The sequence below is a fragment of the Saccopteryx bilineata genome, chromosome 2, assembly GCF_036850765.1.
Source record: "Saccopteryx bilineata isolate mSacBil1 chromosome 2, mSacBil1_pri_phased_curated, whole genome shotgun sequence".
Lineage (NCBI taxonomy): Eukaryota > Metazoa > Chordata > Mammalia > Chiroptera > Emballonuridae > Saccopteryx > Saccopteryx bilineata.
In genome coordinates this window covers 66070044-66096731 of record NC_089491.1, presented here as the reverse complement: position 1 = coordinate 66096731, position 26688 = coordinate 66070044, and the positions used below count along the sequence as shown (strand labels likewise).

The 26688-nt window shown below is 38.6% G+C and overlaps 1 protein-coding gene across 2 annotated transcripts in view; it reads left to right on the top strand.

Moving 5' to 3' along the window:
• The window catches only part of ERMP1 (endoplasmic reticulum metallopeptidase 1), a 69928-nt gene that overhangs the window by 25222 nt on the left and 18018 nt on the right, over positions 1–26688 (top strand). Inside the window, exons 5-13 of one of the 2 annotated variants that reach the window (XM_066257209.1) lie at positions 2084–2230; positions 2838–2930; positions 5114–5326; positions 6825–7045; positions 9984–10158; positions 10641–10831; positions 18407–18559; positions 21630–21832; positions 22380–22495. In XM_066257209.1, the coding sequence (XP_066113306.1) occupies positions 2084–2230; positions 2838–2930; positions 5114–5326; positions 6825–7045; positions 9984–10158; positions 10641–10831; positions 18407–18559; positions 21630–21832; positions 22380–22495 (1512 nt within the window). The remainder of the gene's footprint in view (positions 1–2083; positions 2231–2837; positions 2931–5113; positions 5327–6824; positions 7046–9983; positions 10159–10640; positions 10832–18406; positions 18560–21629; positions 21833–22379; positions 22496–26688) is intronic. The other variant, XM_066257210.1, reaches the window with a different exon arrangement.

Sequence of the window (26688 nt, the reverse complement as noted above, 5' to 3'; positions counted from 1 at the left end):
CCTTCCCCTTCTTCTACCCCCACTTGTGGCCATTTTTTACCCTTATATAAGAAAGCAGTTTGATAATCTGTTTATAAAGTTTAAAAAGTCTTAATCATTTTAGATTCTCTGAAATATATATATTATATATACTGTTTGTTGTTCTTCCACTTAACATTATATCAAATGCATTATAATGGTCACTTCAATAACTGCAAAACACTGAACATACCCCTAAAGTTCCCTATTACTGCTGTTTATAATTGTTATCATTAATAATTCTGCACTAATATCTTCAGGCATATATAGCTTTTTAAAATGTAACAGTTTTTCTTTAGGATAGTGAGATAAATTGTATTATTATTCCCAATTATTCACTCCTCCCTCCCATGTAACTTGTAATGCCTCCCTGTGAAAGTAGTACATACACTTCCTCCCCCAATAACTGCAGGGTTGGCTATATAAATTGCTTTGGCAAGTAGATTATAAATGAGAGAGACATAAACCTCAACCAAGAAGACTTTTAGGAGCCATCATGTGGTCTATTCCTCTTGTTAACTTTAGCCATGAGACCAATACATCCCTGATTGGGGTTTGTCCTTCAGCCTGGATCCCAAAATGAGTAAGACATATGGCACATAATAACCATGGAACATAACTACAGTTATCCAGGAACCAAAATATAATGTGAGCAAGAAATAAGCCTATTTATTGTAACCCACTGAGGTTAATGGGTTATTACAACATAATTAAGCAAAATGCTAATATTAACAGATAAAGTAATTATAATGATATATGCTATAATTATAGCTATGTACACATAGACATTTTTTAAAAATTGAAGATATGAAAAAAATAATAGCTATCTTAGGATGACAGACTTGACTGTTTTTCTTTTTCTTTTATTCAGTGTGAGGTGGGGAGGCAGAGAGACAGACTCCCACAGGCACCCTGACTGGGATTTACTCTGCAAGCCCACTAGGGGGTGATGCTCTACCCATCAGGGGCTGTTGCTGTGTTTCTCTGCAACTGAGCTACACTGCTCACAAAAATTAGGGAATCAGGGAACATACAGATACTTCAGTACTTTTAGTTTTTTATTTTATTCATTTTTTTAGAGAGGAGAGAGAGAGGCAGAGAGAGAGAGAGAGAGAGAGAGAGAGAGAGGAGAGACAGACGGGGGGAGGAGCTGGAAGCATCAACTCCCATATGTGCCTTGACCAGGCAAGCCCAGGGTTTCGAACTGGCAACCTCAGCATTTCCAGGTTGACACTTTATCCACTGTGCCACCACAGGTCAGGCCTACTTTTAGTTTTTTGTATAATGCATTTTCACCAATGAAGTAAAAGTTGGTTTTGCATCTCATTTGCATAATTGAACAACTTTCTTTGACTTGTCATTTGCTTTTCTGATGTTCTTGTTTAATTAAAAATGTTTTTTTTTTATCGCTTCATATTCATTTTGAAATATCCCTTAATTTTTGTGAGCAGTACATTTTAGTGCCTGAGGCAAGGCCATGGAGCCATCCTCAGTGCCTGGAGCCAACCTGCTCAAATATATCAAGCTGTGGCTACAGGAGAAGAAGAAAGAGAGAGAGAGAAGCAAGAGGAGGAAGGGTAGAGAAGCAGATGGGCGCTTCTCCTGTGTGCCCTGACAGCAGATTGAACCCAGGACTTCCACATGCTGGGCTGACACTCTATCACTGAGCCAACTGGCCAGGGCCAATTTTTTATTTTTAAACTTAAACTTTTTATAGTGTTATTTTATAATTTAAAAAATCTTGTTCTCTGAAAGGTTATTTTTTTATTCTAAAAGTCATATACATTTAGTAGAGAAATGTTGGAAAATACAGAAAAAATTATTTTAAAAATACCACTCTGGATTTTTCTTTTTAAACCACTCCAAATAACTATTTTAGATGTGTTTTTAAAAATTAGTATGCTAATGAAAAACTAATGATTGATGCTTCTCATCTGTCTCCATTCCTGTCTGTCTGTCCCTGTCTATTCCTCTGACTCTCTCTCTGTCTCTGTAAAAAATAAATAAAAATTAGTATGCTAAAAAAATTACCGTGTTAACCTTATTTTGTCATGTTTCATTTCAGGTCCTGAAAATCCTTGGTTGGTCCAAGCTTATGTTTCAGCAGCTAAACACCCTTTTGCTTCTGTGGTGGCTCAGGAGGTTTTCCAGAGCGGTGTTATTCCTTCAGATACTGACTTCCGTATCTACAGGGATTTTGGCAACATTCCAGGTATTTTGTCAGTAGTTATGGGCCATAGTGTGATGTAATTCTCTACGTGAGAGCTGTGTATTCTGACGCACTGAAACTAAGTTCTTGATATTTTCTTTTAAACTTTAGTTTAAATGCTTGCCTTTTCTAGAACATATCATCTTGCCCCACAGTGTGACAGGAGAACAGAGGAGAACTGTTTAGCAGTTCATTCCCAGAATATGGTAATAGATCCTTCAGGGTCTTTGACTTTTTTTTTTGTTATTTTGCTTTGCCAACAGCCTTGGTGGCTTATACAACTTACTTAAAGTTAAGATTTGGCTGTTGTCTGGCAAGTATGTAGATGGCAAAGTTTTAATGAACTCTTGAGCTCAATATTCCTAATCCTTGCTGTGTATAATGCCTCCCTGTGCAGTAGTATACTTCCTCACTCATTATATATTGAATTATGTAACAGTAATAAATTCTACAAGAATTTCTAAGAGAATTTCACCCATTAATGTGACGAAGCTATCGTGCCACTACTTTAACATTTTAACATTTAGGAATTTAATACATTAAACAAATAGGCCTAAAACAAGGTTGATCCTTAAAGCAAAATGATCTTTTTTGTGTGTGTATGTTTTAGGAATAGACTTAGCTTTTATTGAGAATGGATACATTTATCACACCAAGTATGACACAGCGGACAGAATTCTAACAGATTCCATTCAGAGAGCAGGTTGGTATTCTAATGTAGACTTTTCATATCTGGTAAGATGGAATATAAGGGATGATCTGTTAACTTGTAAATATTTTGTGGCCTAAGCATTATTAGGGAGGCAGTGTATGGTGTGAATGAGCTGGGGTTTTGGGGTTAGAGAGATGAGGGCTTAAAGTTAGCCTTGAAGTATAGTTTAGCAATTAAGAACATAAGATTATTTATTGGGGGGAATTTGAAAAGGAATTAACCCAGGATTATGGTAGAATTGCTGAGTGATAGAGTATTGCCAAAATGGAAGTTATATACTGGAAGTGACACCAATACATTTGGGCAGCTTGCCCAGGTGTAATAGTGACATGATCCAAGGTTGGGAGGTGAGAGGATTATAGGATAGCCTCAGGACAACACAGGACAAGGGAGTTAAAATGCTTTCCAGAGTGATGTGGAATAATCAAAGGAGGTGAGTCTGATGCTGAGTCTTAAAAGGGTTGGTAGGATTTGGCCCAGTGAATAGTACATTTCAAGTATGGGCACAGCATGGGTAGGGTGTGTTTGTGGGGCTGTTGATGAGTAGATTGTCAGACTACAATCTAATGGAAATTGTCTTTTCAGAAATAGCGGGAAATGAGGTAGAAGTGTAAGAGTAGAGAAAATTGCAGAACGGTTTAAAAATCAACAAGAAGATGCTGTAGAAATAAGGAATCATTAAAATCTTGAGTACATGAAGGAACGATGGCTTTAAATGCTGTTATTCTCATGATGTTGTCTGGAGTGGATGGAGGCAAGAAGGGAGGCCATGAGTCTGGTTATTTAAGCCGGGAGACAATAAGTTAGGAATAATGAGGACCTAGACTGTGATATTGATGAAAGATAGAAAGGAAGGAAGGGGGAGGAATGGAAAATGAGATAACATTTTGAATGTAAATTCAACAAGACTTGGCAAGTAAGAGAGAAGGGATGAATCAGATGGACGGCAGCAAGGATGATTGCAAAGTAAAAGACCCAGCTGGCTAGGGAAAGTGATACCATTGACTATATAGTAGGGATGTGGAAGGCAACCATGAACTCTGTCAGACATGTAAGCGGAGGGGGTTTGTGAACCAACCAGATAAAAATACAGATACGGTGTTAGAGCTCTTGGCAGAACTCAGTATATGGGTTTGGGAATGAAAGGATGGAGAATACCACAGAAAATGTAGAGAATGGAAATGCTTTTGAAAGAGCAAAGCAAATGTAGAGGACTAAATGTGAGCTTTTGGGAAAAAACATTTTTAAGGCAGACAGGGAAGCCAGTGAAAGCTAAGACAGTGTGGTGTCTTAAGTGGAAAGAAGAGAAAGTCAAGGATGGGATGGGATGAGCAAATAGGAAGAAATGCCAGTCATTCAAGGCATACCACTTCCTCAGGGTTGCTTCTCTGACTTCTAAACTCCATTAGTCTCCCATGATATGTTTCTAGGGAACTCTAATACTGCTTTTTATTAATTATTTGTATTCAGATAATAATTGACATTTCCTTATTAATTCTTAAAATCTTGTATAATAACTTGTTTGGTGTCCATGAGCTTCATAAGAAACCTTTGTCTCTTGGATGACCACTGAATTTTGGTATACTGCTCACAAAAATTGGGATATTTTAAAATGAATATGAAGTGATAAAAAAAAAGCATTTGATTTTTTTTTATTAAACAAGAACATCAGAAAAGCAACTGACAAGTCAAAGAAAGTTGTTTGATTATGCAAATGAGGTGCAAAACCAACTTTTATTTCATTGGTGAAAATGCACTGTACAAAGGCTGAAAATACTGGAGTATCTGTCTGCACATTTTCTGATCTTGAAAGTGCATTTTGAAATATCCCCAAAATTTTTTGAGCAGTATATTTAGAGCAGTGTCTGTTACATTAAATATATATTAAATCAGTAGGCTCTAAGAAACAGCTACTGAGTTTATCAACAACGAGGGTATGACTGATTCAAGAGTAGTTATAATAGACGGAAAAGACAAAGGCCAGCTGTCTGAGTTTCTAAGTGGATAGAAAACAGAGAAGGAGCTTGGAGCTTATTTGAAAAATTTAGTAAGAAAAGTGTGGGAGAGCAATAAAATGGTAGAAAGCTATTTCAGTTCACATTCTTTGTAGGGTATTTTTTTATTTAAACACTGGATTGTTTATTTAACTTCGTCTTTCTCTTCTTTACTAATAGGTGACAACATTTTAGCAGTTCTTAAATATCTAGCTACATCTGATATGTTGGTTTCTTCTTCTAAGTATCGACATGGGAACATGGTCTTCTTTGATGTGCTCGGCCTTTTTGTCATTGCCTACCCCTCTCGTGTTGGCTGCATAATTAACTACATGGTGGTAATGGCTGCTGTTTTGTACCTGGGCAAAAAAGTGTTGCAGCCCAAACATAAGGGTATGTATTTTCCCCTAAAACTCAATAATGGCATGGGCATAAAATTATCTTGAAGTTTTTAGTCAGTTGCCTATATCTTTCTAAGAAGTTAAAAATTCTAAGAAATATAATATTTGATTTATACAAAATTCCTGTATGAATATCAAATTAATATGTTCATTATACTTTTAGTATATTTTTATGTACTTGTGTACTCCATAGAAGTAACATAAAAGAGCTATTAAAAATGGTTTGTACAGCCTGACTAGGCGGTGGCGCAGTGGATAGAGCATCGGACTGGGATGCGGAAGGACTCAGGTTCGAGACCCCGGGGTTGCCAGCTTGAGCGCGGGTTCATCTGGCTTGAGCAAAAAGCTCACTAGCATGGACCCAAGGTCACTGGCTCAAGCAGGGGGTTACTCAGTCTGCTGAAGGTCGCAGTCATGGCACATATGAGAAAGCAATCAATGAACAGCTAAGGTGTCGCAACAAAAAACTGATGATTGATGCTTCTCATCTCTCTCCGTTCCTGTCTGTCCCTATCTATCCCTCTACCTGACTCTCTCTCTCCCCCTGTAAAAAAATTAAAAATAAAAAAAAATGGTTTGTACAGATAAGTGAAAAGATCGATGAAAACATCTTGCCTATACTGCAGACTAATAGCACACTATTCTAAAGTGTGAATGACCTACTTCTAGTTAAATTAATCCTATTTTGCTTGAAATGTTTTATAGTCTAAGCTGATAAGTGCTGTTAAGAGATAAACTATTCAGCTAATTTAAATAATCCTTTATTACCGGTTATTTTCCTGCTTTCCTTCTTTTCCTGTGATAGCTTCTTTTAGCAAGATTTTTTTTTTAAGTGAGAGGGGAGGAGATAGACTGCTGCATGTGCCCCACCTGGATCCACACGGCTGCCCCCACTGGGGCCAGTGCTCGAATCAACTGAGCTATCTTCAATGGCCTGGGCTGATGTTTGAACCATTCGAGCCACTGGCTGTGAGAGAAGAGAGAGAGAAGGGGGAGAGGAAGAGGAAGAAGAGTAGATGGTTGATTTTTATGTGTATCCTGACCAGGGATTGAACCCTGGATGTCTGCATGCTGGGCTGACGCTCTCTGTCCACTGAGCAAACCACCCAGTACTTAGCAAGATTTTATGTTGAACTTTGTTTTCCATCTTGCTGATATTTTGATACACAAAGCATCCAAAGGTGATGAGGATTACAACTACTCACTTTCCCAGTTAGGAATATATCTGAATTATTCCTGGAAGACTTATCTCTTTGAGTTTTTAGTTACCCACAGACGCTTAATAAATGTTAGTTGATTGTTATTCATTGATACCTTCCCTGTTTCTAGTATTTAACAAACTTTACTTACCCTTAGGTTAGGACATTTCAGTACTTTTCAATTACAGTGGTAAATTTTCTGTTTTTACACTTGTCCTTTTAATTTTACTGATTGGTAATGAAATTATTTGATAAAGATAATGGTCTCCATGCTGTTTTTTTCTTCATTAGTGGCTAACTACACAAAGGACTTCTTCTGTGGATTTGGCATCACCCTGATAAGCTGGTTCACTAGCCTGGTGACCGTTCTAATTATAGCAGTGTTCATCTCTTTGATTGGACAGTCTCTCTCATGGTATAACCACTTCTATGTCTCCATTTGTCTTTATGGAACTGCTGCTGTAGCCAAAATAATATTCATACATACCCTCGCTAAAAGATTTTATTATGTGGTAAGTGTTGGGCATACTTGTTGATTTCTTTTTGTTGCCTCAAGGATTGAAGACAAACTCAAGTGGGATTCATTGTACAGTCATGTGCCACTTAACAATAGGAATACATTCTGAGAAATGTGTTAGGCAGTTTCATTATTGTGCAAATATCATCAGGTGCACTTATACAGACATAGAGGGTATATAGCCTATGTAATTTTATGTGCTGTACTTTTTTTTTGTATGTGCTGTATTTTTATAAAATGGCTGTTGCAGCATCACCACAAACACTAGTAATGTGACATTATGACTGCTATGATGTCAGTAGGTGACAGGAATTTTTCAGCTCTATTATAATGTTGTGGAACCACCATCATATATGTGGTCTGTCATTGATGTCATTATGTGGCACATGACTGTATTTGGCCTTTTGAGCTATCAAAAATTGTTTGGCATGGTTATAGAAAACTGGCTCCCTGAACTGTGTTAAATTTCTGAAAGGCTTCTTATACTGAAGGTTTTCTTGCAGACTTCAAATGGGGTTACAAAGTTGTAAACAGTATTTGGGGTGATGGCAACACAAGGCTTGTTAGCACAGCCTTCTGGCCTCTGCCAACTCTGCCGCAGTTTTTGTACCCATACTCTTGAATCAACTGACTCTCCATGGGCTCACCTAATAATTTATGTTTAAATAGCTCTGTTCCCCCACTGGACTATAGGCTCCACAAGGGCAGGGATTTGTTCATTACCCCATGTGTTTAGGCAGTGTCTGACTCCCAACACTAGCACACAATTAGTACTTGCTGCCTGAAAGAATATTGCACTCAAAGCTGCACTTAAAGTGTTCTCTTCAGTTTCCTTTACTTTTATTTAACCTTTATGTTGTTGATGTAGATTCTGACAGCATGCATATGTGGTATGGGGGTTAAAGACACATTGCTAAGAAAAATGGGGGAAGCAAGTAGAGTTCCAAATGATTTATGCTGATTTAGACAATATTGCCATATCGTTAAGGTTTTAACTGTATACGCTTATTTGGCAAAAAATAAAATTAGGATTTATATAATAAGACTAAAAATAAATTACAGTCATGGCTTTTGATTTTTCTGAATTAAAGGGAAAATTTTTCTTAGCTTCATTATTTTCAGGACAAGCACTGTACACCTGGTTTTTCGGTATGCTGTTAGGGATTAGATAGAAGGCAGACACCGAAGACTAAAATCCGGAATCCTTCTACAAGGATGTCTTTGGAGCCTGAACTTTGGTCTCAGTTTCAATTAATGTTGGGTTATGGTCTGAGGAGCCCTTCTATGTTAGCAGACCCTGTTGAAAGGTTCTTTGAGGTTAGCCATCCATTTATGGTTGAGGTAATACTTGTATCTTAGTGGCTTCAGCTTTCAAAAGAATTACCATGGAGCTCAATATCACATGCTTATTCTTAGTACAACAATATGTAACTAGAGTATGGCTATTGTTGATGTGGAGGGGCTTGAGAAGGAAAGGGTGGAGACAAGGATGTTTGTTCAGTACAGTTGCAACCGTTGAAGGCTTAACTGCTATACATGGTACATATCAGCATTTACTTTGACTAATTTCAGTTGTCCAATCATAAAACTTTGGTCCTGCTAATACAGATCCATAAGGGTGTGGTCTCTTTCTCTGAGGAGCTCACAGTTTCATTTGGAAAGCTGGAGAAACCACAGAACATTGGGGTGAAGGAGAGTGACATATTCATGGTGCTATAGGCACACAGGGCCAGGAGGAGATGGATTTTGTTTGTGGAGGTCAGGAAGGCTTCAAGAAGGGGATGGTGACATTTGAATTTGGCTTTTGAAGCATGAGTAGAAGTGTGTGCCAGATAGAGAACAGGTTGATGGGCAGTCAGAGGTGAGAATGTGTAAGATGTATTTGGGTCACAGTCAGTAAACAGTTTTGTGGTAAAAACAAGGTTGATAGCACAATAACTGGCCAGGATGAAGTTGAAACATGACCGTAAAAGTCAGGGGCTATCATTAAATTTTTCTAAGGATAGTGAGATAGTAATTTAGTTCAAATACTCTGATAACAGTGTATAGAATGGATTGGAATGGTCAGAGGTGGAAAGGATCAAAGAGATAGAATTAGATTTGAGGGATGTTTGTTTGATCTTTGGGTACAATTTGGGAACTTAATATAAAACATATTTTCAGTTAATACATTCTTTATTGCTAAGATCTTTGTTTTTAATATTCAAGTAGCATTCAGCTTCAAATTGAATCCTAAGAATTATTTTTCTCATTTTAAAAACCATGCCTCTTGATTAACATTGTGGTAAATGAATATCCAAATAAGGGACAATAGGCTGTCTTTCATTGTCCAAGGAGTGCGGGAGGGAGGGTTGTTGAGTGAACTTTGACTTGTTTTGAAAACATGTGACTATAATTCTTTTGAGCTTTTGAAGTAGGGTCCCTTAAACATGCCTTGGGCTATACACAGAGGTGAAAAGGCAGAGAAGAGAAAGTCTCAAATATGTCTATACCATTTTGTCATTTCTGCACTGAAACAATAACTTTCATGTTTATATTAATAGAACCACTACTGCAGATGTTAAAATGTATTAAGTTCATATGGCAGCTTTTTCTGAAGAACTGCATAGGAATGCTCAGATTTCAAAGCTCAAAAAATAATGATCATATTTTATAATGTGAAAGCACCAGGAATTTAGGACAAGAGCAGTGTTGCACAGATCATATACACGTAATGATGTTTTTGTCCCATCTTGTTAAATTCTGCTTTCCTCTTCAGCAATTTGAATTTATTACTCTGTGATAAGCACATCATGGAGACATAGCTTGGTCTAAAGGATAGACCTTGCTTAAAACAAAATGTGTAGCTCCCCTGAGCAGTGGGAATTACATTACAGTAGAATATCTTTATGAATGACCCATGAGTGACACTAATGTATTTTTCTTTCTTTCAGAATGCCAGTGACCAGTATCTGGGAGAACTGTTTTTTGACATCTCGCTGTTTGTACATTGTGGTTTCCTTATAGCTCTCACGTATCAAGGACTTTGCTCGGCATTTATTAGTGCCGTCTGGGTGGTGTTTCCATTGCTCACAAAGTTTTGTGTGCACAAGTACTTTAAGCAGCATGGTAGGGTATTTTTTATTTTAATACAAATGGGCAAATACCTTAAAATACATAAAATAAGGCTTCCAGGGACTATTATTATTTTTATTTTTCGGGAAGGCTTTCTAAATTGTTGGTTCTTGTTTTTAAATTTTTGGATCATGCAGATTTTTATTTCATACCTTATATATCCTGTCCCATATTTACGTTTAGAAACACATACTATGAACACATCATGTATTGTATTTAATTCTTTTTTTCTTGTTGTTGAATTTTTTGAGGTGACACGGTTAACAAAATTATACAGTTTTAAAGTGCACAATTTTCGTTTCACTCTTATTTGTACTTTAGCCTCTCTGAGTGAAAGTGTTTTATCACACTAGATAACAGGTACCGAAAGGGCAAGTCACCTCCCCCCTGAATTCTGTTAGGCTACCAAGGTCTTATAGAAAGCTGTGCCTCATAGTAGAATCTCATATATTTGTTTTCTTTTTCTTTTTTCCTAGGTGCGGAAGGAAAATTTATTGCCTTTTACTTTCTGGGGATGTTTATTCCTTATCTTTATTCATTGTACCTCATCTGGGCGGTATTCGAGATGTTTACCCCTATCCTTGGGAGGAGTGGTTCGGAAATTCCACCCGATGTTGTACTGGCTTCCATTTTGGCTGGTTGTACAATGATTCTCTCTTCTTATTTTGTAAGGAAAACATTTCTTAAATTTTTTCTTTTTTTTAATATAAATATGTGATGAGTTTAGTCATGCCATTGTAAGAAATAGTGTTGCTTATAATTTATTGAGAAAGTCTTAAGCAAAAGAAATACTGTGCACATTGTGGGCTTGGTATGGTAAGAAAATGTAGAATGGGGTTTTTGTTGTTACTTTTACCTTCTCACCCTCCCAGATCTTCTGATTAGGCCTCTTTTCAAACAACTTTTCAAACTACCTGAGTTTAAATTTGTAGAATGCTTACCTAGTACTGTAGAATGCTTACCTGGTAGAGGTTGCTTGGTAAGAATTTTTAGAATAATTTTTTCTTTTTAGATTTTATTTTTTGATTTTTAGAGAGAGGAGAGAAAGAGAAAATGAAAGAAGGAGAGAGAAAGAGAGGGGACAGATAGAACATATCAGCTCGTAGTAGGTGCTTTCTGTATGTGCCTTGACCAGGCAAGCCCAGGGTTTCGAACCAGTGACCTCTGTTCCAGGTCATCACTTTATACACTGTGCCACCACAGGTCAGGCCAGAATAATTCTTCATAATGTGTTTTGAACTTACTAATTAGAGGACAGTGATGATAAATACATAGTAGTTTTATTAGTGCTGTTAGAACTAGTGAAGGAAAACTATTCTGATGAGGTTTTTCCCATTATCAGTCAACTACTTTACTGCTTGCACAGCAAAGTTCATTAATCGAGTCTATCTCCTTGAGTGATGTACACTTTTGACACCCAAAATGCTTTTATTTAGCAAGTAATGAAAGAGTAACATAGACTTGTCATTTTGCTTTATCAGTGTTCTGCCATCAGAGAGAGAATCCTACCTTTGCCGCCCCTGTTTCTCTTCCCTGGTACTCTCTAGAGGGAAGAGAAGACATGATGCAGAGCTGACAACCAGACACCCATTTCATAGAGCAAGCTTTAAGTAGAGTTTTGCCCTGGCATGGTGTCCACACTATCCAGGACTCGGGGCTCTGGCCTGGCCTCTCTAGGGGAGGTAGGGCTCTGTTGTGAGGCATTTTTCATTGGAATTCCTGAGAACAAAAAGTACTTACTGAATACCCATAGGTACACTGAAAATTGAGACTAGGGGACCAAATAGAAAAAGTAGTTATGACTTTATTATAGTTCTTTCCTCAGTGGAGATGATCGTGAACTTTCTCATATTAATGTAGTAAAGGGCATCTTGTGTGGAAAAAGTTAGGATCTAGAGACAGCAGGTGAGAACACCACATGCCTTATCAGCATTATCCATGGAGGTCCCTTAAATAGCCAGTAATATAGCTGTATATGCAATGGCATATACAACGTTGCACACTGTTGTTTGAGGTCATTTGTATTAGTCCTAAAAGAAATCTGAGCATTCCAGCCATTTTACCTTATTTTTCTTTAACTTTTATTTTTTTATTTTAAGTGAGAGTAGGGAAGATAGGCTCCCGCATGTGCCCCGACTGGGATCCACCTGGTAACCCCCATCTGGAGCTGATACTCTGCCATCTGGGGCCACTCGCAACTGAGCTGTCTTTAACTGTGAGGCAGAGGTTTAACAGAGCCATCCTTAGTGCCTTGGGCCAGTGTGTTCGAATCAATGAAGCCATAGCTGAGGGAGGGGAAGAGAGCGAGAGAGAAGGGAGGGCCAGGGAGGGAGAAGCAGATGGTCACCTCTCCTGTGTGCCTGACTGGGAATTGAACCTAGGACATCTATATGCTGGGTCAATGCTCTACTGCTGAGCCAACCAGCCAGGGCCCATTTTACCTTTAATATAATGATAAAGTCCTTACTGGTATTTTCAGAGATGGATGGAAAATCCTGAAATGTATTTTGTTGCCTTCAGGGTTTACTTATTTTGGTTTGAATATTAAACCTTTAAATCCTGCCTGACCAGGCGGTGACACAGTGGATAGAGCGTCGGACTGGGATGCAGAGGACCCAGGTTCGAGACCCCGAGGTCGCCAGCTTGAACACAGGCTCATCTGGTTTGACCAAAAGCTCACCGGCTTGGACCCAAGGTTGCTGGCTTGAGCAAGGTGTTACTCGGTCTGCTGAAGGCCCGTGGTCAGGGCACATATGAGAAAGCAGTCAATGAACAACTACGGTCTCGCAATGAAAAACTGATGATTGATGCTTCTCATCTCTCTCTGTTCCTGTCTGTCTGTCCCTATCTATCCCTCTCTCTGACTCTCTTTCTTTCCTTGTAAAAAAAAGAAACCAAAAAAAAACAAAAACAAAAAAGCCTTTAAATCCTCTGTACATCTTTCTAGATAGGTTTGCTGTTGTGTGAGGATTAAAGATGGTGGAATTTTGTCATGTGTAGATTAGGTTCTAATCTAGACTCAGCTAAATTATAAACTGGACTCCTCCCTTTGCCCCCCTCAGTATTTAAGTTAGCCAATGAATGGGCATCTCAGTTCTTTTGCATATGGAAGGGTTCAAAATGAACTCTGAAAACATCACTCTGAAAATTGAAAATGACCCCAAAGCATGGAATCTTGGAAACCATAAAAAGAGGATTAAAGTATATTGTCTTCTAAATTGTATTTTATTAGGAAAGCTTTTAAAGAGCGCCTCTTGGCATACTTGGAAATTTCATTTAATTTTCATTATGTCATTATAGTTCTGCTGCTCTTTGATGCTGTGGACTATCATTCTCATCATTATTTCATATGGGTAGTAGCATTAAAGAAGTGGCTTGTTAATAGAGTGAACTCATTCTCTCTGGGTAATGGAGAATTGAACCACAATGCATATTTCATTGAGCTTTTCTTTTAGCCCTTGGGTATTAAATATATTTGCTAGAAAGCAATTACATGTCTGTCAAGTGATCAGTTAACATATGGGATATTGTTATACTGTAGTTATAAATAATTTTATGTAGTAGAGTATGTGGAGGTTATGAATAGTTTCTTAATTTTCTATTTTCATTTGAAAAATATTTTTCATACTTCCTTTCTGCTTATTGAACCGAAGGGGTGGATAAAAAGGGGGAGCTGGGATTAGATCATGGTTTCTCAAAGTGGCTCATTCAGAACTCCTAAGGGATCTGAGTCATATATGTCCCCTAAAATTTTAATTCAGTGATTTTATTACCCTTAATAAGCCTAGTTAGGATTTTCTGGAGGCTTGCCTTGAAACTGACCAAATTTGGATATATATTTTTTAATTGTGTGCCTCGACCCAGTGCGGCTAGTAATTCCAGGTCATGTGTGATAACAGTGTGGATTAAGAAAATAAGCTTAAAGAGAAATAAGATGGGCTCAGGAGGACTCTCTGCAACCTAGAAGATAGCTTGCAAAAAGCGAGTCTCCACCCTCTTACCTGCTTTATTTATAGGGCAAAGTGAAGTCATTAACAAATCAAAGAGATCATTAAAACAAAGTCACATTTCCAAGACAACCTAAGAATTCTCCTAAGTCAGGGGTGGGAACCTATGGCTCATGAGCCAGATGTGGCTCTTTTGATGGCTGCATCTCGCTCGCAGACAAATCTTTAATAAAAATAATAATGTTAAAAATATAAAACATTCTCATGTATTACAATCCATTCATTTCCTACCGCTCATGTTCATGGTTGCGGTTGGCTGGAGCCAATCACAGCTGTCCTCTGGGACAACACCAAATTTTTATTGGATAATGCATAACGGGTCGTTGTGAAGTCAGGAAGTAAAATTCTCCTTTTTTATCAAGTAGTCAGCTAACTAATTGCAGAAACCCTTTTGATGAAGAAGATGGCTAAAAGAAAAGATGATGAGGAGTATCATACTTTTCAGCAGGAATGGACAGAGGAATTCGCCTTTGTGGAGAGAGCAGGTTCTACAGTGTATCTAGTAGACAATGATAAAATTGCATCGATAAAATGGTCAAATATAAAGCAGCATTTCGACACACGCCATACTACATTTGCATCGAAATAATCAGCGGGGACAGCAGGAAGAAAGCATGTCAAGAGCTACTGTGCAGAGTGCAAGCTAGTCAGCAGCAACTCCGTGTTTGGACCCAACAAGGTGACTGGAATTCGGCTAGCTTTGCTGGTGTTTTAGCAATTGTGAGAAACGGAAAGCCATTCACAGATGTGGAGTATGCCAAAACGTTCATGCTTGATGTTGCCAATGAACTTTTTGACGACTTTTCGGATAAAGACAAGATAATCAAACGAATAAAAGACATGCCTCTGTAGGCAAGAACTGTTCATGACCGTACCATCATCATGGCAAATCAAATTGAGGCAACACAAGTGAAGGACATAAATGCAGCACCATTCTTTTCTCTCGCTTTGGATGAGTCAACAGACATAAGCCATTTATCCCAGTTCAGTGTGATTGCAAGGTATGCTGTTGGTGACACACTACATGAGGAAAGTCTTCCTGTTTTGCCTATGAAAGAGACAACAAAAAGAGAGGATTTATTCAAGTCTTTCACTGAGTTCGCTAAAGAAAAAAATCTACTAAAAAAAAAAAAAAAAAAAATCTACTGATGGATAAACTTATTTCAGTGTGTACTGATGGTGCTCCATGCATGGTGGGAAAAACAGGATTCATAGCACTTTTTCGTGAACATGAAAAGAGACCCATCCTAAGTTTTCACTGCATCCTACATCAGGAGGCGCTTTGTGCTCAGTGTGTGGCGAGCAGCTTGGTGAGGTGATGTTGCTGGTCATTCGGGTGGTCAACTTTATTGTTGCCTGAGCTTTAAATGATCGCCAGTTTAAAACACTGCTGGATGAAGTTGGAATACTTATCCTGGTCTGCTTCTGCACAGCAGTGTGCGTTGGTTGTCAAAAGGGAAGGTGCTCAGCTGTTTCGTGGCTTGTCTGAGTGAAATCTGGACTTTTCTTGAAATGAAAAATGTCGAGCATCCTGAGTTAGCTAACACTGAGTGGCTTTTGAAGTTCTACTATCTCGTGGACATGATTGAACATCTGAACCAGCTCAATGTGAAAATGCAAGGTGTTGGAAATACAGTTTTATCCCTTCAACAAGCAGGGTTTGCATTTGAAAACAAGCTGGAACTCTTCATCACTGACATTGAAACAGGTCATTTACTACACTTTGAAAAACTGGGAAAGTTTAAAGATGCATGCACAGCAAGTGACCCTGCTCAACATCTTGATCTCCAGCAGCTAGTGGGCTTCACATCTAAATTCCTGCAGTCATTCAAAGCGTGCTTTGGAGAATTTCATGAGTGCACTCATCTTGTAAGTTCATCAGCCATCCACACGAGTGTGCAGTGGACAGCGCCGACCTGAGTTACATTCCCGGTGTCTCTGTCAGATTTTTTTTTTTAATTTATTTTTTACAGAGACAGAGAGTGAGTCAGAGAGAGGGATAGACAGGGACAGACAGACAGGAACGGAGAGAGATGAGAAGCATCAATCATTAGTTTTTCATTGTGTGTTGCAACACCTTAGTTGTTCATTGATTGCTTTCTTATATGTACCTTGACCGCGGGCCTTCAGCAGACTGAGTAACCCCTTGCTGGAGCCAGCGACCTTGGGTTCAAGCTGGTGGGCTTTTGCTCAAACCAGATGAGCCCGCGCTCAAGCTGGCGACCTCTGGGTCTTGAACCTGGGTCCTCTGCATCCCAGTCAGATGCTTTATCCACTGTGCCACTGCCTGGTCAGGCTCGGTCAGAGATTTTGAGCTACAAACTGCTGACCTGAAGGCCTCAGATGTGGGTGAATAAGTTCAAGTCACTGAATGAAGATTTGGAAAGACTTGCACGACAGCAAGCAGAGTTGGTGAGCAAACACAAGTGGGGAGAAATGAAAGAACTTCAACCTGCGGACCAGCTGATTGTCAAAACTTGGAATGTGCTCCCCGTCACATACCACACACTGCAGTGTGTGAATATTGCTGTACTGACAAATGTTTGGCTCTACGTATGCATGTCAACAGTCTTTCTCACATTTAAAGAACGTTAAGACCAACCTACCATCACGTTTAATGGATGGAATTCTCAATGCCTGCATGAAGCTTAACCTTACCACCTATCAACCAGACTACAAAGCCATCAGCAAAACCATGCAGCACCAGAAGTTGCATAAATGGTAAGAAGTACTTTATTCATCATTGGTTAGCAACTGCATAACAACGTTATTAAAAAGAATTCAGCCTGACCTGGTGGTGGCGCAGTAGATAGAGCGTCGGACTGGGATGCAGAGGACCCAGGTTCGAGACCCCGAGGTCGCCAGCTTGAGCGCGGGCTCATCTGATTTGAGCAAAAGCCCACCAGCTTGAACCCAAGGTCGCTGGTTCCAGCAAGGGGTTAATCGGTCTGCTGAAGGCCCACGGTCAAGGCACATATGAGAAAGCAATCAATAAACAACTAAGGTATTGCAACACACAATGAAAAACTAATGATTGATGCTTCTCATCTCTCTCCGTTCCTGTCTGTCTGTCCCTGTCTATCCCTCTCTCTGACTCACTCTTTGTCTCTGTCAAAAATATAAATAAATAAATAAAATTAAAAAAAAAAAAGAATTCAGAGACTTGTACTTTAAAAGTGTTGGTCTTACATAAAATGTACACATTTACTTGTATTTAATGTTAAACATATTGTATGGCTCTCACGGAATTACATTTTAAAATATGTGGTGTTCATGGCTCTCTCAGCCAAAAAGATTCCCGACCCCTGTCCTAAGTGCAGAAAACCCTTTACCCTACATAATATCTTAACTTCACAAAACAAAGGATAAAAAGAAAACTGCCTCCAGTATCTCTGAGGGACATGGAGAATATGACAAGTAAAAACAGTCCAGCCACATAGCTAACATGGAGGTGTGGAGAAAAACAGCCTTTAGCAACTTAACCAAGCAAGTGAGGTAGGGGGTTGGGATGAGTGCAAATATTCAATACAGAGGAGTGAATGTTGGGGGGAGCTTAACCTTTTGCTAAGCCTCGAACTTACAAAGGCTTTGCCACTTGCAGTCAGTCTCCCACAATTGTGTTGGCTTTGGTATTGAGGAGGAGGGACAGTACTATGTATTGTGGTTTTTTCTAAAATGCAGGAACATAGGCAAAGTATTAGAAGTACATCTAAATGCTAGTTTAGATGAATCCTGTACCTTACCACATTATAAAAGCATTATGAATGAAATTTGAGTTTTATTGAAATAGGCCATCTTATGCTTAAGAGCTTTATCTCTGTTTCTTTAGTAAAAGCCCAATAACACAATGTTTTGATAGTTAAATAGTCTGCTGTGCAGTGTAAAAGCACACTGATTGATAGAATAGGAAATAGGATGAGGTCATGGTTTGACTGGTGATGACTACAGGCATCCTTTAGTCTCCTTGCCATTGAGCAACGACTGTTTTATTTCCGTTTCCTGGCCACCTGTCGAAAAGGCACCATCATGGCAGGTGGGGGCATTTCTCATTTATCTAGGTTCTGACTTGTGATGGAAATCCCTCATAATTAGCTCTGTGTTTACTGGGTGGTGGAGTATGTTAGCATATGCTGATAAATTTCTTCAATATCTGTTAGAGAATGTTACAAAATAAAGTCAGTTAAAGCCACCCTTTGCCAGTGGTAATTTTTCTATTTTCGTATTTTGTGTTTTAGATTAACTTCATCTATCTTGCCAAAAGCACAAAAAAAACCATGCTAACTTTAACTTTGGTGTGTGCAGTCACATTCCTCCTGGTTTGCAGTGGAACTTTTTTCCCGTACAGCTCCAATCCCACCAGTCCAAAGCCAAAGAGAGTGTTTCTTCAGGTAAGAGCAGTTTTGCATGAACTATTTGATATTCTGGAAAGGAAAGCCTGTGTGTTTTGAGCTTCACTAATCAACAGGAAAACTACCTGACATTTGTACTGTTGACCTTTTTAGTTGTACTTGGCTACTTTGTGTAAGACAGCAAGGAAAAGACTGACCATCAAGAGGCATTCTTACCAGCTACACATACTTCTCCTAAGAGACCAAATTAGAAATTTCTGCTTGTTGTTTTTATTACTGTTCAGATTATAAAAATGCACCTAATTGGAAAAACAAGAGCATTTGCGTATCATGGAGTAATGAGCTTTTAGGAGTACAGACTATAAACCTGTCTGCAGGCCAGTAAAAATCTGAACTATCAACTGGCAAAAAAATACAGTAGATATTTTAAAATGCTAGTAAAATTGACCTTAGGTAGCAAAGTAATAGGTGACAATGAAAATAATTTGGAAAGGGTTTAATAAAAATTAATTTAAAACGTTTTAAGATTTCAAATTTTTCTGTACACTTTTTAGAGCTGGTACTATAAATCAAGAAAAAGGATTTAGCTGCTTTATTTCTAGTCATCTTCTCTGTTAGAGGTTAGGAGTGGCCCAACAGAAAAGCCAAGAGTCACAACCTAGATAGTTATTCAAGGACTTGAATAAATAATAATATTTGAATTTAAATATCAGAGGGATTTTGAAATGGGTTAACTATTCCTTGTTTATATTCCTGGAGGATGATAACATTTTATGTGACATTTTACAATTGGCAAAACCTTTGGTGAAGAACAGCTAGTTTTTAGAAGATTTAATGTTTTTTTGTTTTTTGTTTTTTGTTTTTGTTTTTTAATTTATTTTTATTTTTATTTTTTATTTATTCATTTTAGAGAGGAGAGAGAGAGAGAGAGAGAGGAGAGACAGAAAGAGAGAAGGGAGGGAGGAGCTGGAAGCATCAACTCCCATATGTGCCTTAACCAGGCAAGCCCAGGTTTTGAACCGGCAACCTCAGCATTTCCAGGTCGACGCTTTATCCACTGCGCCACCACAGGTCAGGCTAGAAGATTTAATGTTTGACCAGGGAATCAAACTGGTAACTTGCATGCTCTAGAACGAGGCACCAACCAACTGAGCTATCTGGCTGGGCTGAATTTTTATTGATTTTTTTTTTAGAGAGACAGGGAGAGAGAGAGGGGAGTAGGAAGAGAAGCATTCATTTGTTGTTTCACTCAGTCGTGCATTCTTTGGTTGCTTTCCGTTTGTGCCCTCACTGGGGATCAAACCCCACAACCTTATCATTTTGGAACAGCATTCTTAACCAACTGAACTAACTGGCCAGGGCCCATGACTGCTAACTAAATAAAAATTTTTTAAATTCTAGTTAACACATTTTTGTTATTTTTCCAAAGAGAGAAGCTGGGGGTGAGTTTGGGGTGGCAGACAGACTCCTGCATGTGCCCGACTGGGGATCCACCCAGCAAGCCCACCATGGGGTGATGCTCTGCCCATCTGAGGCTTTGCTCTATTGTAACTGGAGCCATTCTAGCGCCTGAGGCTGAGGCCATGGAGCCATCCTCAGCGCCCAGGCCAGCTTTGCTCCAGTGGAGCCTTGGCTGCAGGAGGGGAAAAGAGAGACCGAGAGAAAGGAGAGAGGGAGGGGTGGAGAAGCAGATGGGCACTTCTGTGTGCCCTGGCTGGGAATCGAACCTGGAATTTTCACACACTGGGCCGACGCTCTACCATGAGCCAACTGGCCAGGGCCCAACACAATATATTATTAGTTTTAGGTGTACAGCATAGGGCCTTGCTAATTTTTATAGTTAGTTAATTACATCAATAGTATTTAGGAAAAGTCAGGTTTTTATTTTTAAAAACTATTCTGATTGGTTTTGGGGTTTGTTTCTTCCCCAGTGTCAGAAGTTGATGAACTCTTCCTATAAAGGACTATATAATATTTTAAGATCTTCCAGCCCTGTGGTCTCTGTCACGACTGTTGTTTTTAGAGTAAGCATCCATAGACAATATCTAAGCAAATGAGCATGTCCATGCTCCAATAAAGCTTTACTTATAAAAACAGTAGTGTGCCATTTGGCCTGTTTACTGACTATAGTTTACTGAACCCTGCCCTCTGCAGCCGTTTTTCTTTCCCTGTTTGATATTCTTTAGGCTGCTTTCCATTGTTAATAAAGCTATTCCAGATGGAACGTGGTGGCCTTTCATAGAATTCTGTTAGGCACAAGTCTGTCATCTAGTGGTGAGTGGTGATTCCTGTTTATTTTCTCTGCATATGCATTATCCTCATGTCACACACTGAAAGGGAAATGTATGTGTATACTATTTGTTTTAAGTCTTTATCTAAAAGTTCTAGCGTTCATGGTTTTCAAATTTTATATGAAATTTGTAAGAAATAAAATAATAAAATAATCAATCATTGAATTGAAAAGAAAAAGCAGCAATACCTAAGAAAACCGAAATATCCCTTCTTGATCCAGCTCTTCCCCCCAGCCCACAAAGAAGTTCTCACCTACTATCTTGAAGTTTGGAAGTTAATCATTGCCTTACTTTTCTTTATTTTGCCACCTGTGTATAAATCCCTAAAAAACAACACAGTTTTGCCAGTTTTTGAACTTTTTACAGGTAAAGCCATACCATAAATTTTCTTTTGCCCAAGAGCATGTTTGATTGTGTCACCGTGGTGCATTGTTTTCATTGCTGAGTAGACGTCTGTTGTAGGGTGATGCCCCAGTTTGACTGCCCGCTCTTCTGTTAATGGGCAGTTGGTTTGTTCCCAGTTTTTGCTAAGATGAGACATGTTGAATGAACATTCTTGTGCCTTGCAAAAGTTCCTCTAGGTACATATCAGAAGTAGAATTGCTGGCTTGAAGAGATGTGCGTGTTTATTAGGGAATGCTAAACACTTTCCTAAAGGAACCTGCGGCACACACTCCTCAGCATGTGTGCGGCTCCTGTCGCTCCACAGCAGCCTGGTGTCCTGCCCTTGTCAGACTTCCTCATTTTTGTTAGCCTGGCGTGGGATGTGGCTGAAGGAGTTCCAACTCTAGTTTTCTCATTAGTCTTGTTCTTTTCAGCATACGACACGAACATTTCATGACCTGGATGGAAAAGTAGTTAAACAGGACTCTGGAATATGGATCAATGGGTTTGATTACACCGGTATGTCTCACATAACACCTCACATTCCAGAGATCAATCACACCATACGAGCTCACTGTGAGGAGAATGCACCTTTATGTGGTTTCCCATGGTATCTTCCAGTGCACTTTCTGAACAGGTTGGTTCACTGCTTTTCTGCTTTAGTTGGGAGTTTGTTTTCAAGTCCTATCACTGTATCAGCATTTCATTATTTAAACTGGTTAACACAGAAGTAAAGTGCTGTTTATACTTTTTCTCCCCTATCATTGCAAATGTTCTGTTTCTTGAGTGCGATGACGCATTCAAAATGTAGTTTTGCTTTTTTCAAATTTAGAAAGTCTTCCTCTAGAAACCTCAGTAGTTAGAAAGGATGGCCCTCTTAACTGATCTGATAGATAGCAGTTAAGCGTCAAGTTCAAGTTGTTTCATTTCTGGGAAATTTTTACAGTTTGGTAGTGAAGGATTAGATGAGAAAAATTTGGGTGATGGAATCAAGATCACCTGGGATCCTTTATTCTTAACTTTGGGAAGGTTTTATTTTGAAATAAACTGGGCTTCAGAGGAATTGGCATTACTTATATCTATTAGAGTTGTTTTTTTATGCCCCAAATGTGTTTCATATATCCTGAGCATATGCATCCTAAGTATTATTGAAATAATTGAATACTGAATTCCTTTCCAAATAGGAAAAGCTGGTATCTTCCTGCTTCAGAAGTTTCTCCAAGAGAAACTGTTCATTTCAGACTTGTATCCAAAGAACAGACACCCTGGGATTCTGTAAAGCTGACCTTTGAAGCATCAGGCAAGTCATATGACAGTTTATTCTTCTTACCTTCAGTTCTTAAAATTTTTAATAAGCATGTATATTTTTTCTCATATTTATAATAGTGCCCAGCAGCATAATGTTTCTAAAAACAATTACAGCTGATTATGATTTTTTAGAGCAATTTTAAGTTTATAGATAAATTGAGTAGTAGAGTTTCCCCAGCTCCTCTCCTGCCCCCACAGGTTCCCCTATTAACACCTTGCATTAGTGTGGTACATTTCTTATAAAAAATTAGCCAATATTGATACATTACTATTAACTAAAGTCATTATTTTACATTAAGGTTCAGTTCACTCTTTGTGTTGTATAGTTCTGTGGGTTTTGATAGATGAATCCATTACAGTACACAGAATAGATTCACTGTCCTAAACTGCCACCTCCTCCTCTTATTCATCCCTCTCCTCCCCACTCTGCCAGGCAACCACTGGTCTCTCTACTGTCTCTGCTGCTTTGCCTTTTCAGAATGTCATATCACTGGAATCATATGGGAGTATAGCGTTTTTAGATTGACTTTCATTTAGCAATATGCATTTAGGGCACCTTCATGTCTTTGTGTGGCTTGATAGTTCATTTGTTTTTTTTAACTAGTAACATGAATGTACCACAGTTTATCCATTCACCTACTGAAGAATGTGGTTCTTCTAGTTTTTGACAATTAGAAATAAAACCGCTGTAAACATTTATGTGCAGGTTTTTTGTAGATGTAGGCTTTTGACTTATTTGGATAAATACCTAGGAGTGCAATTGCTGGATGGTATGGTAAGCCTCTATTTGTCTTTTTAAGAAACTACCCAACTGCCTTTCAGAGTGATGCACTATTTTGTTTTCCTACCAGCGGTGAATGAGAGCTCCTGTTGTTCCACATTCTCAACAGCGTTTTGTGCTGTGTTTCTGATTTTAGCCATTCTGGGAGATAATGTAGTAATATCTCATTGTTTTAATCTACAATTCCCTAACACTACATGATATTTAGCATCTTTTCATATGTCGTCTATATATCTTCTTTGGTGAGGCATCTGTTTTGATCTTTTGTTTATTAATTGGGTTGTTTTCTTATTGTTGAGATTTAAAAGTTCTTTGTATATATGGATATAAGTCCTCTATCAGATAAGTACTTCGCAAGTATTTTCTCCTGGTCTGGCTTGTCCTTCTTTCATTCTTTTTTTTTTTTTTTTTTTTTTTAAACAAGTAAGAGGCAGGGAGGCAGGGAGACAGACTCCTGCATGCACCCTAACAAGGATCCACCTGACAACCCCCATCTGGGGCTGCTGCTCTACCGCTCAGCACTGAGGTACTTCAGCGCCTGAGGTGAGGCCATAGAGACATCCTCAGCGCCCGGGGCCAATTGGCTCATCCTAGCCATGCTGCAGGAGGGAACAAGAGAGATAGAGAAAAAGAGAGAAAGAGAGCGAGAAAGGGACGGGGAGGGATGGAGAAGATGGTTGCTTCTACTGTGTGATCTGACTGGTAATCAAACCCAGGTCTTCCATATGCTGGGCTGATGCTATATTGCTGAGCCAACCAGCCAGGGCAAAGAGAGGGAAAGTGAGAAAAAGGTGGGAGAAGCAGGAAGCATCTACTCATAGTAGTTAATTCCTGCATGTGCCTTCACGGGTCAAGCCCAGGGATTTGAACTGGCAACCTCAGCTTTCCAGGTTGATGCTTTATCCTCTGCACCAGCATAGGTCAGGTCCCATTCTTTCTTATTTTCTTTTTTAATTTTATTTATTGATTTTAGCAAGAGAGGAAGGGAGAGAGAGAGACAGGAATATTGAGCTGTTCCTGTATGTGCCCTGACTGGGGATTGAACTGGCACTTCTGTGCTTCGGGACGATGCTCTCACCAATCTAGCTATCTGGCCAGGGCAATAGTGTTTTTCACAGAACATAAAGTTTTAATTTAATGAAGTCCAACTTCATCGGTATTTTCTTTTGTTTTGTTTTTTTATTTCATAGATCATGCTTTGGTTGTTAGATCTAAAAATCATTGCCTGGCCCTGGCCAATTCACTCAGTGGTAAGCATTGGCCTGATGTGTGGCTGTCCCAGGTTCAATTCCTGGTCAAGCCACACAGAAGAAATGACAATCTGTTTTTCCACCCCTCCCCCTTTCCTTTCTCTCCACCCTCCTTCTTCTTCTCCCATAGCCATGGCTTGATTGAGCACATCATCCCTGGGTGCTGAGGATGGCTCTGTGGAGCTTCTGCTTCAGGTGCTAAAAATAGCTTGGTTGTGAGCTGTCCATCTGGCCCCAGATGAACAGAGCATTCGCCCCAGATTGGGGTTTCTGGGTAGATCCCGGTTGGGGTGCATGCAGGAGTTTGCCTCTCTGTCTCCCCTCCTCTCACTTGGAAAAGAAGAAAAAAATATAAATAAATAAATAAAAATCATTACCAAACCCAGTGCCTCTAGATTTTCTCCAGTGGTATCTTCTAGAAGTATTTTAGTTTTGTGTTTTACATTTAGGTCTGCATTTTGAGTTAGTTTTTGTGGAAGAGTCTTTTTGTGTATGGTCTTTGTCTGGATTCATTTCTTTTGCCTGTGGATTTCCAATTGTTTTAGTACCATGTTGGAGACTCTTCCTGTTACCATTGAATTGCCTGTTTTTTGTGAAACCTCAGCTGATTATATTTGTGTGGATCTATTTCTGGGCTCTATTCTGTTCTACTTGTTTGTGTCTACTCTTTTGCCATTAGTGTATTGTCTTGTTTATTGTAACTATACAATAAATCTTGAAGTTGGGTAGAATCAGTTCCCCAACTTTATTCTTCTTCAGTATATTTTTTGTCTTATGTCTTTCCACATGTCACTTTGTTAATATACACAAAATAAGTTTCTGAGATTTTATTGGAATTGTTTTGAATCTATAGATCAAGTTGGAGAAAATAACATCTTAATAATATCTACTCTTCTTATCCATGATATAGGATGTCTATATCTCATTTGATTTATCATATTTTTATAGTTTTACTCAAATAGATTTGTACATATCTTAGATTTATACCTAAGTATTTTATTTTGGGGAGGGGTGTGAATAGAAAGAGTATTGTTCATTGATGGTATAGCATTGGTTTTCAACTGCCAGTTCATGGACTGATGCTGGTCCATCATAAATTTCATGCGATGAAAGTTAACTACTTTAATGTTGTATGGTGGTTAACTCTTTTGTGGACTAGCACGAAATTTCTGGCAGACCAGCACCAGATCTGTGGATTGGTGGTTGAAAACAACTGGTATATAGGAAAAAGTTGACTTTTGTATATTAACCTCATGTATTGCAACCCTGCTGTAATTGTTTGTTCCAGGTTTTTTTTTAGTTGATTTTTTTGAATTTCCTACATAGATGAGCATGTCATCTGCAAACAAAGTTTTAATTTTTGCTTCCCAGTCTATATGCCTTTTATTTCCTGTCTTACTGCATTAGCCAGGACTTCCAGTATAATTTTGAAAAGGAGTGGTAAGAAGGGACATCTTTACCTTGTTCCTGATTTAGTGAGAAAGCTGCTAGTTTCTTATCAACTGAGTATCAGGTTATTTGTGGATTTTCTGTAGATTTTCTTGATCAGGTTGAGGCAGTTCCCCTCTATTTTTTTGCTGAGAGTTTTTATTATAAATGGATGTTGGATTTTTGTTGGGGTTTTTTGTCTGTTAATATTATCATGTGATTTTTTCTTCTTTTTAGCCTGTTAATGTGATGGATAATTTTCAAATGTTGAACTATTAATCTTGCATAACTAGAATAAACCCCACTTGACTGTATTTTATAATATAGTTATGCATTGTTGGATTTTATTTGCTCATATTATGTTGAGAATTTTTGTATTTTCATTCATGAGAGATAACAGTCTGTAAATTTTCTTGTCATGTCTTCAGTGGTTTTGGTATTAGAGTAATGCTGACCTCATAGAATTATATAGGGAATATTCTCCCTGCAGCTATCTTCTGAAGATGCTGAAGAGAATTTGTATAATTTCTCCCTTACACGTTTGGTAGAATTCACCAGTAAACACATCTGGGGCTGTTTTCTCTTTTGGAAGGGTATTAATTATTGATTCAATTTCTTTAATAAATATAGAACTACTCAGGTTGTTTCTTCTTGTGTGACTTTTGGCAGATTGACTTTGAAGGAATTGGTCCATTTCATCTGGGTTATCAAATTTGCAGGCAAACA